The sequence below is a fragment of the Ovis aries genome, chromosome 24 (genome assembly GCF_016772045.2).
Source record: "Ovis aries strain OAR_USU_Benz2616 breed Rambouillet chromosome 24, ARS-UI_Ramb_v3.0, whole genome shotgun sequence".
In the NCBI taxonomy this organism is placed as follows: domain Eukaryota; kingdom Metazoa; phylum Chordata; class Mammalia; order Artiodactyla; family Bovidae; genus Ovis; species Ovis aries.
Window position 1 is genome coordinate 4,425,413 of NC_056077.1, and position 16,538 is coordinate 4,441,950.

General features: G+C 50.5%; 1 protein-coding gene across 2 annotated transcripts; it reads right to left on the reverse strand.

Moving 5' to 3' along the window:
* Nucleotides 1-4,405: 4,405 nt before the first annotated feature.
* SEPTIN12 (septin 12) lies at nucleotides 4,406-13,933 on the reverse strand. 2 transcript variants are annotated; one of them, XM_027961725.3, is made up of 9 exons: nucleotides 13,745-13,933; nucleotides 11,177-11,302; nucleotides 11,019-11,100; nucleotides 10,158-10,295; nucleotides 9,934-10,051; nucleotides 9,740-9,835; nucleotides 5,476-5,572; nucleotides 4,705-4,756; nucleotides 4,406-4,619 (listed from the first exon to the last, which is right to left on the reverse strand). In XM_027961725.3, exons 1-9 carry the CDS (start codon nucleotides 13,905-13,907, stop codon nucleotides 4,406-4,408), a joined length of 1,086 nt encoding a protein of 361 aa, XP_027817526.2. In that variant the 5' UTR covers nucleotides 13,908-13,933. The 2 variants fall into 2 exon arrangements, with proteins under 2 accessions (XP_027817526.2, XP_027817527.2); XM_027961726.3 differs by lacking the exon at nucleotides 10,158-10,295.
* Between the last annotated feature and the right edge of the window lie 2,605 nt (nucleotides 13,934-16,538).

The window sequence follows — 16,538 nt, forward strand, 5'->3', positions numbered from 1 at the left end:
GTCTCTCTGTTATTAAACACTTTCTCAGCTGCCCTCACCAGATCCTGTATTGACTGTTCTCCTAGCCTCTCTATCCTCGGTAACTTCCTCCTGATATCCGGAGCTGCCTGATTAACAAAGGCTAGCAAGACTGCTGCGCGTGACTCATCAGCCTGAGGGTCCATGGGCGTATACTGCCTGAAAGCCTCCATTAACCTCTCTAAAAAGGCTGCCGGACTCTCATTTGGCTCGTGCCTTATCAAATTTACCTTAGACAAATTCGTTGGTTTCCTGGCGGCTGCCCGGAGGCCAGCCATCAGAGTCTGGCGGTACACTCGGAGACACTCCCTACCTTCAGCGCGTTCAAAATCCCAGTTTGGTCGCGTCAAAGGAAACCCCTCCTCGATTAGGTGGGGCTGCACGGTGGGTCTTCCATCCACTCCTGGAACATGTTTTCATGCTTCCGATAGAATTTGCTCCTGTTCCTCCGTGGTGAAGAGCACCTGCAACAGCTGCTGACAGTCATCCCAAGTAGGATTGTGAGTAAACAAGATAGAATCTAAGAGATCAATAAGACCTTGGGGTTTTTCAGAAAAAGAAGGGGGTTTGAGTTTTCCAGTTACATAAATCACCCTTAGAAAACGTCCAGTACTGGTATGTTCGCTCCCCACCGGGATTTGCTGGCTCCACCCGGACAGGGAATGCCTGCACGGTGGATGAAGGAGCCTCCCGGCTTCCGTCCTCAGACAAGTCTCCGCCCCTTCGAGTCCTTCCGCGAGTTCCTTGGGCCGGCCCCCCTTCCCATGGCGGAGCCGAGGGTTCTGGGTCCCTCCTTTGTTCTACGGATGACACCTGTGGTACCTGCGGGGGCAAGGGTGGCTGCATATATGGGGGAGGTGAGATTTCAGTGTCTAAGTCAATCAGGCTAGGATATAAAGAGGATTCCTGGAGTATTGGCTTCTTCTTCTGACTCTCCCGATCTTCATGGTCAGTCATTACAGACAAAGGGGTGGAAGAGCTTTGACCCATAATGATGGAGCTCACAATGAACACACAAAAAAAAACCAAAAATGGTGCCGGCACACAAAGAAAGGCGACAGACAGAAGACAAGCAAATATCGGCCAAAAACACAGAACTGGGTCTATCCCGGGTTACTGTTATCTTGCTTCTCAATGTCATCTCACCGAAGGGCATCCACTGCCCACCAGATTCAGAGTCGGGAGAGACGTTCCTCCCCAATTCCCCACAGAACCAGCTGCCTTCCAGCGCGAATGCTGCACCCCGGTCTTATGCTGGCTGCCAGTTGCCTTCCAGCACGCTCACTGGGCCTCGGTCTTACACTGGCTAGGATGACTAATTCACCTCTGATTAGGCCTAACAAGAGCCAGCTGCCTTCCAGTGCATATGCTGGGCCTTGGCCTTATGCTGGACTAAACCAGACTTAACACTGGTGTTCAGATATCTTTCCTCCTAGTGAGGAAACCCCTTCTACTGGGAGAGTGTTATTCTTCCCAGTTAAAGGGATCCTGGACGAGCCCCCAAATGTTATGCCCAGAGTCCAAGTCCCCAAAACTGAGAGAATAAGACGTCCACAGCAATGCAAAAGCATGAAGGGGTTTTATTTCTAGCTCGAGCTAGGGCTTCCGCCACATCCAACGCAGTGGAGTGGAGCAAGGAGCCCTGAGCCCAGATTTACAGCAGTATTTATAGGTTTTAGAACAGAGAGTTGGCAAGGGCTGATTGGCTGCAGGAGTTTCCTAGTATTTACTAATTGGCTAATCTTTATTGGCTGCAGGGGTTTCCTGGTATTTACTAATTGGTTATTGGCTGCAGGGGGATGTCTTTTACGTCCTGATAGACTCAAACCAGGTTACGGGGAGTATGCTGATTAGACAAGTCCTGGCATCCGTGGGGATGACCTCACTGGGCAATGATTCAGCCCTTCCTGTGAGTCCTACCTTAGTCCCTGAAGCCTATTCATGGCGTTTGTTAGGTCCCAACACATATATCCCCTCTTTTTTGGATTTCCTTCCCTTTTAGGTCACCACAGAGCACTGAGTCGACTTCTCTGAGCCATTCAGTAGGTTCTCAGTTAGTTTATTTTATACACAGTATCAGTAGTGTATATATGTCGATCCCAATCTCCCAGCTCATCCCACCCACCCCAATTTCCCCCTTGGTAACCATATACTTGGTCTCTACCTCTTGGTCTCTTCCTGCTTTGCAACTAACTTCATCTGTGACTCCCTGTTTTTTAAAAACCCCACTATTGTTAGTTATTGGGCTTCCCTGGTGGCTCAGTGGTTAACAAGAAAATGTGCCTGCCAGCGCAGGAGACCAGGATTTGATCCCTCGGTTGGGAAGTTCCCCTGGAGAAGGAAATGGCAACCAGCTTCAGTATTCTTGCCTGGGAAATCCCATGGGTAAGTAGTCTGGTGGGCTACAGTCTGTGCGGTTGCAAAAGAGTCAGACGTGACTTAGGGACTAAACAACAACAACATTGTTAGTTGATACGATGACTTTATCATTATGACATGAACCTGATTAGCATGCAGCACAATGGGAACCCCCCATGCCTATAAAATGGAACAAAATATTCAGATAAATGGCTCCTTATGGGACCTAGGCATCTGTGAGCAGGCTTGTCTTCACACACCCGGGGAGAGTAGGTTGGGGGTACTGTCCCTGTTTTCTGCAGGAGGAAGTGGAATCTAGGATGTCAGGTGACTTGCTAAAGTCCTTCAGTTAAAAAAGGGCAAAGTGTCATCTACACTTGCTGGGCCTGGGGAATCCCGAGATGTGTCAGCTGAAGCCCCACTCCCACCCCGCCCTTACCCATCTGATATAGGTCAGGAAATGCAGAAGAAATCTGTGTACAGTCATTACTGTTACTGGGCTCACAACTGAGTCTATGCCAGGCACGTACTGCAGCATCTCTGTGGGCATGGCAAGAGCTTCCAGAACTGGAGGGAAAGTCATTAGCAGAGAACAGGACCACTGTCCCTGTGAAATGGAGCTGGACCCTATGGTCCTTAGCCTCCGTGTCCTCTGCCTGCCTTCTGTCCATGGAAAACTTTAGTCAAAAAACAAGTTTAATCAGAGAAATGAGAAATGCAGAAACAAAGGAAAATGGTCAAAGAAGACCAAATAACAATCATGTAGTCATTAAGCATAGTCAAGGACCTTTAGTTCTTTCTCAAGAGCTATAGGTAATATTCTGAGCCACATCCTGTGAGCTGTCTTATAGATACTGAAACATCAGGTGGAGAAGTTAACTGCATGATGGCCAGACTTCACCTACCACAGAAGCTGCCACAATTCTGAAAACTGGCCTCAAAGAAATGGGAACAAATGGACCCTGAAACTGAAGATTAACTGTACCTAAAAGAACCAAGATGATGCTGGTCAGACCACCAGTGACCAATCTGAAGATGACTATCAGAGCTGACTGCTGTTCCTGCATGTAGCCCCCTCCATCTGTCTACAAAAGCTCATATCCCACTGGAGGCCAGTGGGTGGGGGTGGGGTGGGGAGAGTCAGCCTTTGGACAGACATCCGCCCTCCCCCAGCCCCAGTTACTGGCATCTGAAATAAAGCACACTTTCCTTTCCATCCGCCTGGCTGGTATTGGCTTTTGAGCGGTAAGCAGCTGGACGCATCTCTTCTTTCAGTAACACTTGGAATACCTTCCCCTCCCCCCAGGAAAGATTGCCCCGGTGATGAGGAGTGCTCAGACCAGCAGCTGGGACACCAGGGTCCCAGGGTCCTTGGGGCTGAAGCGCCCCAGGGTCACTTTCTGCTGCTCCCCCCTGCCTGTGCCCTGGGGGAGCTCAGGTGTACCGTGAGGACTTTGGTGAAGTCTATTTCCTTTGCAGGGATCCCGAGAGCCCCAGCAAGTGCTCACACATCCTATGGGGCACAGCCTCTTTCCTGGACTGGTGGTATGTGCTCTCCTGTTGCCTCTGAGAACTGTTTCTCCTAGGTGGCGGCCACATTCCCTGAGTCATTTCGTTTTATCTGCACAGCAGCACTGTAGTGTGGGGATAGTGTCATCCCCATTTTGTAGATGAGGAAACTGAGGCCCACCAGAAGAAACAACTTGCTCCAGGTCACATCTTATGATACCTGTGCGGGAGGGAGGCATTGTGGCTGAGGGCAGCGCCTGATCTGGACCTTGACCCTGGTTCTGGGCAGAAGAGGGGGCTGGTTGTCCAAGACAGGCCCTCCCAGGTCTTCAAGACTCCCGAGGGCCTGGGGTCTCACACTGTTACTTTAGAAAGAACCATACTTTTATTGGAGGATAGATCAAAGTCATTTACAAAATGCCTTTTGTTTTCAAAGCACAGCTTTTCATAAAAAGCAATGTCCACCTTTAATACATGCTCGAATACACAGCTGCGTGTTGAGGGGCCACCCAGCACTCGTTTAGAAATCCTCGTCTGAGTCGTCCTCGGCCCACCGGCACACCTTCCCAGGCCCGGGGCTGGCCCGGGTACCCGTGGGGGTGGGGGACTGGGTGGGGGCCAAGTTCACCCAGCCGGGCCCTCGGGGCAGCGCGTGGCTTTCTTTCAGCCTGATGATGCGGTAGTTCTCATAGTGGACGTTGTGGGTGATGTCCTTCAGGTCTTGGAGGTGGGAGCTGGGAGATGGGCAGCAGGTCAGTGGGGTGGGCTGTGGGCATCCCCCGGGGCCCCCGCAGCCTCCCGGGTTCCCCACTGGCTCACCGGATGAGCAGGTCTCTCAGGAGGGGGAACTCACAGTGGGCCATGTTCTCCACTGGAAGACACGGCACCAAACCCTGAGTGTGCGCTCTGCTCGGTGTTCTGCCCTTGGCCAGCATTGAGTAAGCGCCTGCTGCATGCTGCACCCCCCACCCCCCGCCACTGCCTGCCCCTCCCCACATTTCTCCCTGTGTTAACCCACCTCCCCTTCATTCATTCATTCATTGCTGTGTCCCCAGCCCTTGGTACAGGTGGCTCCTATAAACAGCTGTTGAGTCACAGGACTTTCCTCTGCTCCTTCAGGTGCCCCCCCATCCCACACGTTTCCTTCTCTGTGCGTCCCCACTGTCCTTGTCTGGCCACCTCTGTGGGCACAAGGACCTTGTGGGTCCCACTTTCACTGTATCCCTTCAGGAACTGCACCTAGTGCACCCAGCACATAGTAGGCCCACAATAAATTCTGGTGAATGAATAGGGTGCCTCCTGGGTGCCAGGTTTCAATGCAAAGTGGTGGTTTTTCCTCCTCCACCCACCCTATGAGGCTGACGATTTCATGATACCCGTTTGACTGTGAGGAAACTGATGGAGTTGGGTATCTTGCCTGGGGCCACCCAGAAGCACAAAGGAACTTGATCCCAGGTCTGCCTGTTTTCCAGCTCTGGGCTTAAATCCCCACCGGGCTCTCTGGTGGGTGTAAGGATGGCAAGGGCAAGAGGCCAAGCCTCGCTTTTCAATCTGTTCTCCCTGAGCCCTCCCTAGGGTCCCTGAACTGACCTTCAATGATGCCCCACTTCGTCTTCCGGCCCAGGACACACCTCCCGTTCACCATGTGCTCTCGGTCGGCCCCGACCACAGCGAAGGGGATCCGCTCCTGCAGGGAGGAGACAAGATGGGAGGGTTGGCTCCACTGGGGACGTGGAGAGAGAGGTATGAACCCTCAGGATGCTGCCCTTTGTGGGGACAGAAAGCGGCAGGAGGAGCACAGATGTCTGAAGTCGAAGGGCACAGACTCTGATCGGTGCTTTGGTTTCCTCATCTGTAAAGTGGGAGACGCGATAGGACCAATGCAGGGCTCTGAATATTTGGGAAGGGCTTAGCATGATGAAGGGCTTAGCAGAACAAGTCTTGGAAACCAAGTGTTACTCAGAGTACATTAGTGATGTCAATTCCGTTCACATCCTATCTCTTACCTGTGAAACAGGAAAGGCAATCACCTTTAACCGTTATTATAAGGTTAAAAGAGACAATTTTGCACTAGAATTTGAGGATATATACACCCCTACGTTCATGGCAGCACTGTTTACAACAGCCAAGACATGGAAACAGCTTAACACCCTTGACAGATGAAGGGAAAAAGACGATGTGGGGTGTGTATACACACACACACACTCCTCACACACGCACACTGGAATATTGCTCAGGCATAAAAAGAATGAAGCAATGCCGTATCATACTAAATGAAGTAAGTGGGAAAGAAAAAGACAAATACCATGTGATATCACTTATATGTGGAATCCAAAATATGTCGCAAATGAACCTACCTACACAGATGTAGAACGCAGAGCTGTGGTTACCAAGGGGAAGGAGGGTGGGGGAAGGGTGGGGTGGGAGTCTGGATTAGCAGATGCAAACTATTATATAAAAACAAGGTCCTACTGTATACCACAAGGAACTGTATTCAATATCCTGTAACCATAATGGAAAATTATATATGTAACTGAATCATTTTACTGTAAACCAGAAATTAACACAACACTGTAAATCAATGATACCTCAATAAAAGAAATTTGAAAGAGAGAGAGAACATTGTAAGCCAGGGGCTGGCAACCTATGGCTCCTGGACCAAAGCAGTCAAACTCATGGGCATACAGCCCTGGCCATTCATCGACTCTTGTCTGTTTTGCTTTCATACTACTTTGGGAGAGCTGAGTAATTGCAGCAAAGTCTAAAATACCATTGTCTGGCCCTTCACACACAAAAAAAGTTTGCTACAAAAAAAAGAAAGTTTCTAAGCCCTTTTGTAATTCTAGTTTCTTACTTGTTCATGGCTAGAAAGTGAAAATGAAAGTCGCTCAGTTATGTCTGACTCTTTGCAATCTACAGTCTACAGTCCATGGGATTCTCCAGGCCAGAATACTGGAGTGGGTAGCCTTTCCCTTCTTCAGGGGATCTTCCCAACCCAGAGATCAAACTCAGGTCTCCCGCATTGCGGGTGGATTCTTAACCAGCTGAGCCACAAGGGAAGCCCAAGAATACTGAGGTGGGTAGCCTATCCCTTCTCCAGCAGATCTTTCCAACCCAGGAGTCAAACTGGGGCCTCCTTCATTGCAGGTAGATTCTTTATCAACTGAGCTACTAGGGAAGTCCATTTGTGGCTGCAAGTGGAGATTAGGCTCTCAAGTGCAGTATGGGGGTTTGTTTTTATTTCTAAGAATTAGGCTGTGATAGGAAATAAATTGATGCTAATAATAATAACTATGTGTTGGGGACTTCCCTGGTGGTCCATGGGCTGAGACTCCGAGCTCTCAACACAGGGGACTGGATTTGATGCCTGGCTGGGGAATTAGATCCCACATACCACAACTAGGAGTTCCTGTGAGGCAACTAAGACCCGAAGCAGCCACATACAAATAAATAAATATTTTAAAAATAGCTATCTGTTGCACACTTATTACGCACCAGCCAGTATTCGACCCTGGACAGATGTTATATGTCTGGATGATTTATTGAGAGGTTAATTTGAAAAACTTTTCTTTATTCCCCCAGTTCTAATCCAATTGTGACCAGGCTGCTGCCTTTGCAGGCCTTGGGACAGACAGTGGAAGGTCAAAGCTCTTTGAATCTTTCACAGGAAATACTGTTCATTGCTCCAGTGGGGAGCGGAAAGAGAGACTGCGTGGAGAAACTGGGGGCTAGACAGGAAGCAAGGTTTCCACGTACAGATGTGGAGTTTGTGCACTGCACAAAGGCAACCCGCCACAAGGCTGTGTAGGGTGGAATCCCATGTCTGTGGAGGCGGCTCCTGCCTTTTTCTAATCCGAGCAAAAGTGCTGTGTGAGTTAGCGGGGTCCCTCGGGGAGGCGGTGGAGGCCAGGTGTCTATGGACAAAGAATCCCAGGCCTCACCCAGGTGCTTTTTAGGAACAAGACAGACTGACTTTGAATGTACCACAAGGACAGGGAGACTGGGGCTTGGACGTGGAATTCGGTTGCTTCAGGGAAAATGAAGATATGAGTTATTTCCTTCTTTCCTTCCATCCCTTTCTTTCTTTCTCTTTCCCTCTCTCTCTTTCTTTCTATAACTTTACTGAGATATAATTTACACACTATAACATTCTTCCCTTTAGAGGTTCAGTTCAGTATACTCACAAGATTGTGTAACCGTCACCACAATCTAACTCCAGGGCGCTTTCATCACCCCAAATGAAAGCCTGAACCCTTTAGCAGTCACTCCCCAACTCCCTGTAAACCTCCCAGCCCCTGGAAGCACAAATCTATTTTCTATCTGTGTAGATTTGCCCATCCTGGACATTTCATGTAACAGAATCATATAACACATGGCGTTTGTGTCTGACTTCTTTCATTTAACATCACGTTTTCAAGGTTTATCCACATTGTAGAATCTATCAGGACTTTATTCCATTTGATGGCTAAGGAATATTCCCTTGTATGGATAGACCACATTTGTCTGTCCATTCACAGGTTAACGGACACTTAGATTGTCTCCACTTTTTGTTACAGATCATTCTAAATGTTCTGTTATGTGAACATTTGTGTAGGAGTTTTTATATCAAAATAGGTTTGCATTTATTTTTTTCTCTTTTTGGTCTTAAAATGCCGTAAGGTTTCCATTTCTTTTGAGAGTGGAATTGTTGGGCCATATCGTAACAGTGTTTAACCTTTGAAGAACTACCAGACTATTTTCCGAAGTGGCTGCACCATTTGACATTCCCACAAGCAGTGTGTGAAAGTTGTGGTGTCTCCACACTCTCACTAATACTTGTCATTGTCTTTTTCTTTTGCTGTGCCTTGTGGGATCTTAGTTCCCTGACCACGGGTTGAAACCACGTCCCCTGCGTTGGAAGCATGAGTCTTAACCAATGGATGGCGAGGGAAGTCTCTGTCCATCTGGACTTCTCTTGTGGCTCTCAGGCTCTAGGGTCAGCAGGCTTCAGTAGTTGTGGTACTCGGGCTCAGTAGTTGCGGCTCCCGGCTCTAAGTGCAGACTCAGTAGTTGCGGCACATGGGCTTGCTCCGTGGTATGTGGGATCTTCCCAGACCAGGGATTGAACCCGAGTCTTCTGCATTGGTAGGCAGATTCTTTACCCCTGAGCCACCAGGGAAGCTCCTTGTCCATTTTTAAATTGAGCTATTTGTCTTTTCTTGTTGGCTTGTAAGAGTTCTTTGCTTTGGTAATTTATTTTTGTCTGCACTGGGTCTTTGTTGCTTTGGGCCAGCTTTCTCTAGTTGGGGCGAGCAGGGGCTGCTCTCTAGCTGTGGTGCACGGGCTTCTGATTGCTGTGGCTTCTCTTGTTGCAGAGCTCAGGCTCTGGGACATGCCGGCTTCAGCGGCTGTGGCTCATGGGCTCAACGTCTATGACTCCTGGGCTCTAGCGCGTGGGCCCAGTACTTGTGGTGCACGGGTTTAGTTGCCCTGGGGGTGGGGTGGGGCATGTGGAATCTTCCCAGACCAGGGATTGAACCCACGTCCCATGCATTGCAAGGCAGATTCTCAACCACTGACCCACCAGGAAAGTCCCACCTGTCTTTTAGTGTTGATCTGTAACAGTTCTTTTTATATTCATGATACATGTCCCTTATCAAATATATCATTTGAGAACATTTTCTTCCATTCTGGGTGTTGTTGATATGACCAATTTCTTGCTCACCTTGTTTTCAAGTGGAGATTTGTGTCTGCCAGAAATATATGAACTTTCCCCAAGTTGCAGAGAGACAAATCTTCAGATGGAAAGAATGAATGGGCAGCGCATCACCCAGACACAGTCCCACCAGCCTCCCCACCCCAGATGGCCTCCTACCCGGATCTTGCTGTTGAGGATCTTGTCATTGATGTCCTCGTCAAAGGACTTCTGAGGGTACACCTCGATGCTGTGAGTCTTCAGGTCATCCTGGATCTGCAGACCACACACAGATGACCTCAGCCCACTCTAAGATGAACTCTGCCCCCTCTACCCCCACTGACCCCAGACTCGTTCCCAGGCGCCCAGATTACCCTGTGCCTGAAGGCCTCTCGCTCCTCAATGGTCAGGCTGTCGGCCCGGGCTATCACGGGCACCACGTTCACAGCCCGGCAGAGCCGCTGCAGGAACTCAAGGTCCAGGGGCCTCAGGCTGCTCAGGCGGGGCAGCGGTGGTGGTGAAGGCCCGATGAGCGGGTGCCAGCCCACGCCCACGCCAGGGTCCCTTCCTCCTCCGCCCGCTGGCTCAGCCACCTCACCAGTGCCCGGTGGGCGGCACAAAGTATACACAGCAGTGCACTCGCGTGTCGGGGATGTGCCGCTGGCGGGTGATGAGGATCTCCTCTTGCAGGTACCGCTCATACTGCTCGTTGATGTAGCCCAGGACGGGGTCCCAGCTGGGGCGGGAGATGGTCCAGCCTCAGAAACTTGCTGGGAGCACCCCCCACCACCCCTCAGGTCCTCTGGGTGTTCTGCCCTTACAGGGCTTCCCTGTCCACAGGTGCAGTCTGTGCACTGCACAAAGGCAACCCGCCATGAGGCTGAGTAGGGGTGAATCCCATGCAGGCTCCTGTCTGTGAAGGATGCTACTGCCTTTTTCCAATTCAAGCAAAAGAGCTGTGTAGGTTAGCGGGGTCCCTTGGGGAAGGGGTGGAGGCCAGGTGTCTATGGATGAAGAATCCCAGGCCTCACCCAGGTGCTTGTGTGAATGTGTTTCATCTCCTTGAGAGCCTAAAACAACTCTGGACGGGGGATGTCGTCATCCCCAAGTTACAAAAAAGGAAGCCCAGGCTCAGAGAGCATCTGCAGCCAGGCCCAGGTGGTACACCCGGCAAGTAGTTTAACCCAGGGGTCCTGATTCTGGAGTGTGGGCTTCTATTGCCTTGCCATACTCATCAACGATGCCTTCATCAGAGAGCTAAGAGCAAGCTAAGACCTTTACATACTTGACTCCCCATGATCCTGGGAGGAGGACTGCACACACCCGTTGTACAGGTGAATAACTGAGCCCCAAAGATGCCACATCCAGGTGGCTTCAGGCCTGATGTTTCCTGGAGACTGGAGGGGCGGGGGCCAGGGTAGCCAGGGCTTGGCCCTCCCTGCCTCCCCTGAGGACTCACCACTTGTCATTGTTGATTTGGTCCCCAAAGCCAGGTGTGTCGGTCACGGTCAGCTTAAGCTTCACACCATTCTCCTCGATGACTGTGGGGAAGAGCGGAGAGGCAGAGAGTGGGCTTGGGTGGGTGGGGTGGGGATGGGTGATGGGGGGCTCACTCACCGTGAGTCACAGAGTGCAGCTGCAGTGTCTGGGGCATGGGCACCCGCAGACCCGGCATCGTGGACTTCCATATCTTGGACTTGAAGAGCGTGTTCACCATTGTGGACTTGCCCAGCCCGCTCTGTCCTGCAAGTAACCACAGAGCCCCAACAATGGCAGAAGGGCTAGGCATGTTTCTGAAACTCTCAAATAAACTCTTTCAGAAAGTCAACCGTTTTTTAAGTATAACATAAACACAGAAAAGCATGTATTATCCCAAGTCTCCAGCTCAATGCCTTCCCCATTTTTTATTGAGGCAGAAACAAAATAAAACATAATTTTAAAATAAAATATAAGATTATATAAAATATGAATAAATAAAAATTATTTTACTCATATAATAAAAACTAATATTAACCACTGAAAGTGTACAGTTCAGGGGCACTGAGTGCGTTCACAGTGCTGTGCAAACACCATCTCTCTCTAGCGCCAAAACATTTTCATCAACCCAACAAAAATGCTGCATTCATTAGTCACACACTCCCCAGTCACTAATCTGCTTTCTATCCATGGATTTGCCTATTGTGTGCATACTTCTTTTTTCCCCTTTTTCTTCTGGCCATGCTGTGCAGCTTGTGGGATCTTATTTCCCCAACCAGGGCTCGAACCCACGCCCTCGTCACTGAAACTGAGTCCTAACCACAGGCCCTCCAGGGAATTCCCTGGGTGCTTCATATAAACGGGATCACGCAGTACTTGTCCTTTTGTGTCGGGTTGCTCCCACTCAGCATAGTGCTTTCAGGCTCATCCACACCGTAGCATGCACCATGACTTCCTACTTTTTCAAGGCTGAATAATACTCCCCCGGATGGGTAGACCCCACTGTGTTTATCCATTCCTCTGCGGGTGGGCAGGTCAATGCCTTTTTACAAATGAAACAGCTGATAGATGCGGCACCAGGTGAAGAGACAGAACACGTGGTTCTACCCAAGACCACTCCTGTCGCATCTCTGTTAACAGCCCCAGGGACGGCCACTCTCCTGACTTGCACCATCAAGGAGCAGCTCTGCCCACCCACGCTCTACGTGGGGATCACACAGCACGTGCTCTTTCGTCTCTGGCTTCTCTTGGTGAGATTCCCTCATGCTGAATATTCCCTGACTACTCACTGGAAGGACTGATGCTGAAGCTCCAATACTTTGGCCACCTGATGCAAAGAGCCACCTTGTTGGAAAAGACCCTGATGCTGGGGAAGATTGAGGGCAGGAGGAGAAGAGAGTGACAGAGGATGACGTGGTTGGATGGCATCACCAACTCAATGGACATGAGCGTGAGCAAACTCCGGGAGGTAGCGAAGGAGAGGGAAGCCAGGCATCCTGCAGTCCATGGGGTTGTAAAGAGTCAAACATGACTGAGCGACTGAAAAACGGCAATCTCCATGCTGTCTGTACTTGTAGATGGCCTATCCTCCCTGCTGGGCTGGCTTCTCAATTCCATGGACCTTGTCCCACAGTAGGAAACATCCTACGTCACAGGGCAGGATGCACGCTTGTATCTATAGCCGAAATTGTCCTTTGGGCTTCGATATTCAGAGTCGGAGCCACCCTTGGCTATTGTTACCGGCAATACGGTCACGTACAAGTCTGTACCAAGATGTACTGTCAGTGTAAAGGAATAAACCATATTTTGCAAACTTGATATAGTAACAAGAATGCAAACAATCTTGTGGATAATGTTTTCTATGTATTATACGTCAAGATGGTAGTATTTTTGGAATGTATTGGGTTAAATAAAAGAGATGATTAAAATCAATCTCTCCCATTTCTCTTTTTTTAAAGGAAGCTGCTAGGAAATTTGAAATTGTGGATGTGACTCCCATGACATTTCTATTGGACGCCCCTCCTTAGAAAAATGCGCTTCGCTGGTGCTATACATCTGGCATTTTATGTTCCACTGCATCCAGCTTATTTTGTGAGAAGCATAGTTTTCTTTTTTTAACTGTCTTCTTCTTTTTTTTTCAATATTGATTTATTTTTTTGGCTGTGTGGCAATTGGGATCTTAGTTCCCCAACCAGGAATGGAACATGGTGGGCCCCTTGCATTGGGAGCTTGGAGTCTTAACCACTGGACCACCAGGGACGTCAGAGAAGTGTAGCTTTTGACCCACCAAATTTTGCATGTATAAAAATGCAATTCCAGGTCAGCTGACCCATGGGGAGCCTCCTAGATGGCAGACACTGTGCTAAACCCCATGAGGAAACCGAGGCAGTGAGGAGTCAGGGGCCCAGGTCACACACTGGTGGGCATTAAATCCTGGGACCACCATCTAAGTCTGGGTGTCCCCACTTCCTGCCACACACAGCCTCCCCTTTTCATGTTCTGATTGGGTTTACTCGGGGCCTCTTGGGTGATTTTTGTCTTTTCATGACTCAGCATTTCCCACTTCTCCACCAACCACACCCCTTTGAGGTACAACTGTCAGGACCACTTTACAGATGGGGAGAGTGAGGCTCCGAGAGGTGACACGTCCAGGCCCACAGGGTGGTGTCTGTGACTCAGTCCTCCTGTGAGCCCTGACCCCTTACTCACCCACCACCATGATGTTGAACTCAAACCCCATCTTCATGGCCTTGATCTTGAGTTGGTCCAGCACAGCCTCGATGCCCACGTAACCAAGCCTTTCGCAGGAGAAGGTCCTCGGGCTGGAGGCCCGTGATGAACTGGGCGAGGGGGACTGCCTCAAGGGGTCCATGGGGCCAAGGAACTACGATGCCTGTCATCTGGGTCAGGGTGGGGAGAAGGGGGTTGCTGGGGTTCCAGAGGGGGACCATCTGAATTCTCATCTCTGAACCCTGACTCCTGAGACCTGCTCCCAGACATTCCCACGCTTCACGTCCCCTGACCTATGTACCCAGCTAAGTCCCCATGGCCCATGGAGCTTGGCAAGGGGTGCCTGGAGGTGTTGCCTCTCAAGGGAGACTGAATCCCTTTTCTGAGATGCACCAGCCCCAGGAATCTGTCCCTCCCCAACCCTGGGCCCAGGCAGGCTCCCACAGCTGTGTGGCCAGCCTGGCAAAAGCCAGGGTCTGGACCCGCGGAGGGGGCACAGAGAGAGAGAGGCAGCCTCGTGTGGCACCTGGTGGCCTTGGGTCCCTGTGGGAGCCTTGAGGGGCTGCCCTCTCCTGGCAGACCCTGGTGTGTGTGGTGAGGGGGAGGGGACAGGTGACAGTTAACTGAAGAATCTGAGCTCCACCTGCTTCCCCTGAACCCTGCGCCCCAGGGCTCCGCTGCAGCAGGGGGCTGGGGATAGGGACAGGTAAGCCACGCCTCCGGGCCCTTTTGGGCCAGTACCCTGTAACCCTCACAATGACACCAGCCTGGTTCTACAGACAGGAAGCCAGGGCCCCGGGGAAACTCCCTTGCTCAAGGTCACCGGTAAGAGGCACAGCGGGACTGCCGCCAGTTCCTCTGGCTTCCAAGATCATGCCCTTAAACCTCTCTGTCAGGGAAGGAAACCTGTGACCAGAAGACAGCAGAAAGCACACCTGGGTGTGTGTTTTCTTCGGCCTGTCCATTGCTGGTGTCACTCTGTCAACACGCTCTGTGTTGTGTCTGTGTTAACAACTGTTCTAGAAGCCTTAGGATGTTAACCTGTCAATGGTCTTCACGGGAGTAAGTGTTGTTACTAGACCTGCGCGTGTTAAGTCACTTTAGTTGTGTCTGACTTGGCAACCCTATGGACTGTAGCCCATCGCTCCTCTGTCTGTGGGATTCTCCAGGTAAGAACACTGGAGTGGGTTGCCTTGCCCTCCTCCAGGGGGTCTTTCCGACCCAGGAACTGAACGTGCTCATCTCTTATGTCTCCTGCATTGGCAGGCAGGCAGGTTCTTTACCACTAGTGCCACCTGGGAAGCCCCAGCTTACGTAAGGGTCCAGAGAGTGGTTCCAGGTCACACAGTGAGGAGGTGGCAGAACTGGGAGCTGTGTCCTCATGCTCACCCCTACAGTCTCTTTTCTTGTTCACATCAATGTGTAGACTTCTGGTGTATCTCACTGACTGATGGACCGACACATCACCGACTCAACTGACATGAGTTTGAGCAAGCTCCGGGGGATGAAGGACAGGGAAGCCTGGTGTGCTGCAGTCCATGGGGTCACAAAGATTCAGATATGACCTAGCGACTGAACAGCAAAGGGATTTATAATCCCTGGCAACTCTGGGTCCAGCCTACAGCTGACTCAAGCTGCCCTCTTTATTATTTATTTATTGGCCATGCTGCATGGCTTGCAGGGTCTTAGTTCCGTGACCGGGGATTGAACCCAGGTCCTGGCAATGAAAACGCTGGGTCCTAACCACTGGGCCTCCAGGGAAGTCCCTCGCTGCCCGCTTTAGATGGGCTACATGCTCTCCAGTTTGCCCCAGTCCTCACCTCTCTCTAATGCCTCCCCAGTAAGATCCTTCTCATCATAAGTCTGCCTCACTCAGTTCTTTCTTGCCTGTTTCCTGGCACCTGAGTCTCTAAGCCACAAGCAATCTTCTGTCTCATATGTATGCAAATGTTTTCTGTAAAAAGCCAGATAGTTTTTTGGGCTCCAGAATCACTGCAGATGGTGACTGCAGCCATGAAATTAAAAGACGCTTACTCCTTGGAAGAAAAGTTATAACCAACCTAGATAGCATATTCAAAAGCAGAGACATTACTTTGCCGTCTAAGTTCTGTCTAGTCAAGGCTATGGTTTTTCCTGTGGTCATGTATGGATGTGAGAGTTGGACTGTGAAGAAAGCTGAGCGCCGAAGAATTGATGCTTTTGAACTGTGGTGTTGGAGAAGACTCTTGAGAGTCCCTTGGACTGCAAGGAGATCCAACCAGTCCATTCTGAAGGAGATCAACCCTGGGATTTCTTTGGAGGGAATGATGGTAAAGCTGAAGCTCCAGTACTTTGGCCACCTCATGCGAAGAGTTGACTCATTGGAAAAGACTCTGATGCTGGGAGGGATTGAGGGCAGGAGGAGAAGGGGAAGACCCAGGATGAGATGGCTGGATGGCATCACGGACTCAATGGACGTGAGTCTGGGTGAACTCCGGGAGATGGTGATGGACAGGGAGGCCTGGCGTGCTGCGATTCATGGGGTTGCAAAGAGCCAGACATGACTGAGCGACTGAACTGAACTGATAGATTTTAAGTTCTTCCCATCAGAAGGTGTCTGTTGCACCTGCTCTTTGACTCCACTGTCACTGTGCAATGGCAGCCACAGCAGCAGGTCAGGCGTGGATGTGTGCCAGTCAGCCCATTTACAGGAGCAGGTGGCGGCTTGTCGTGCCCATTCTTCTCACTGAGACTCAGCCCCTCTGCCCGACCCACTCGCCTCCACTGTCTGGAG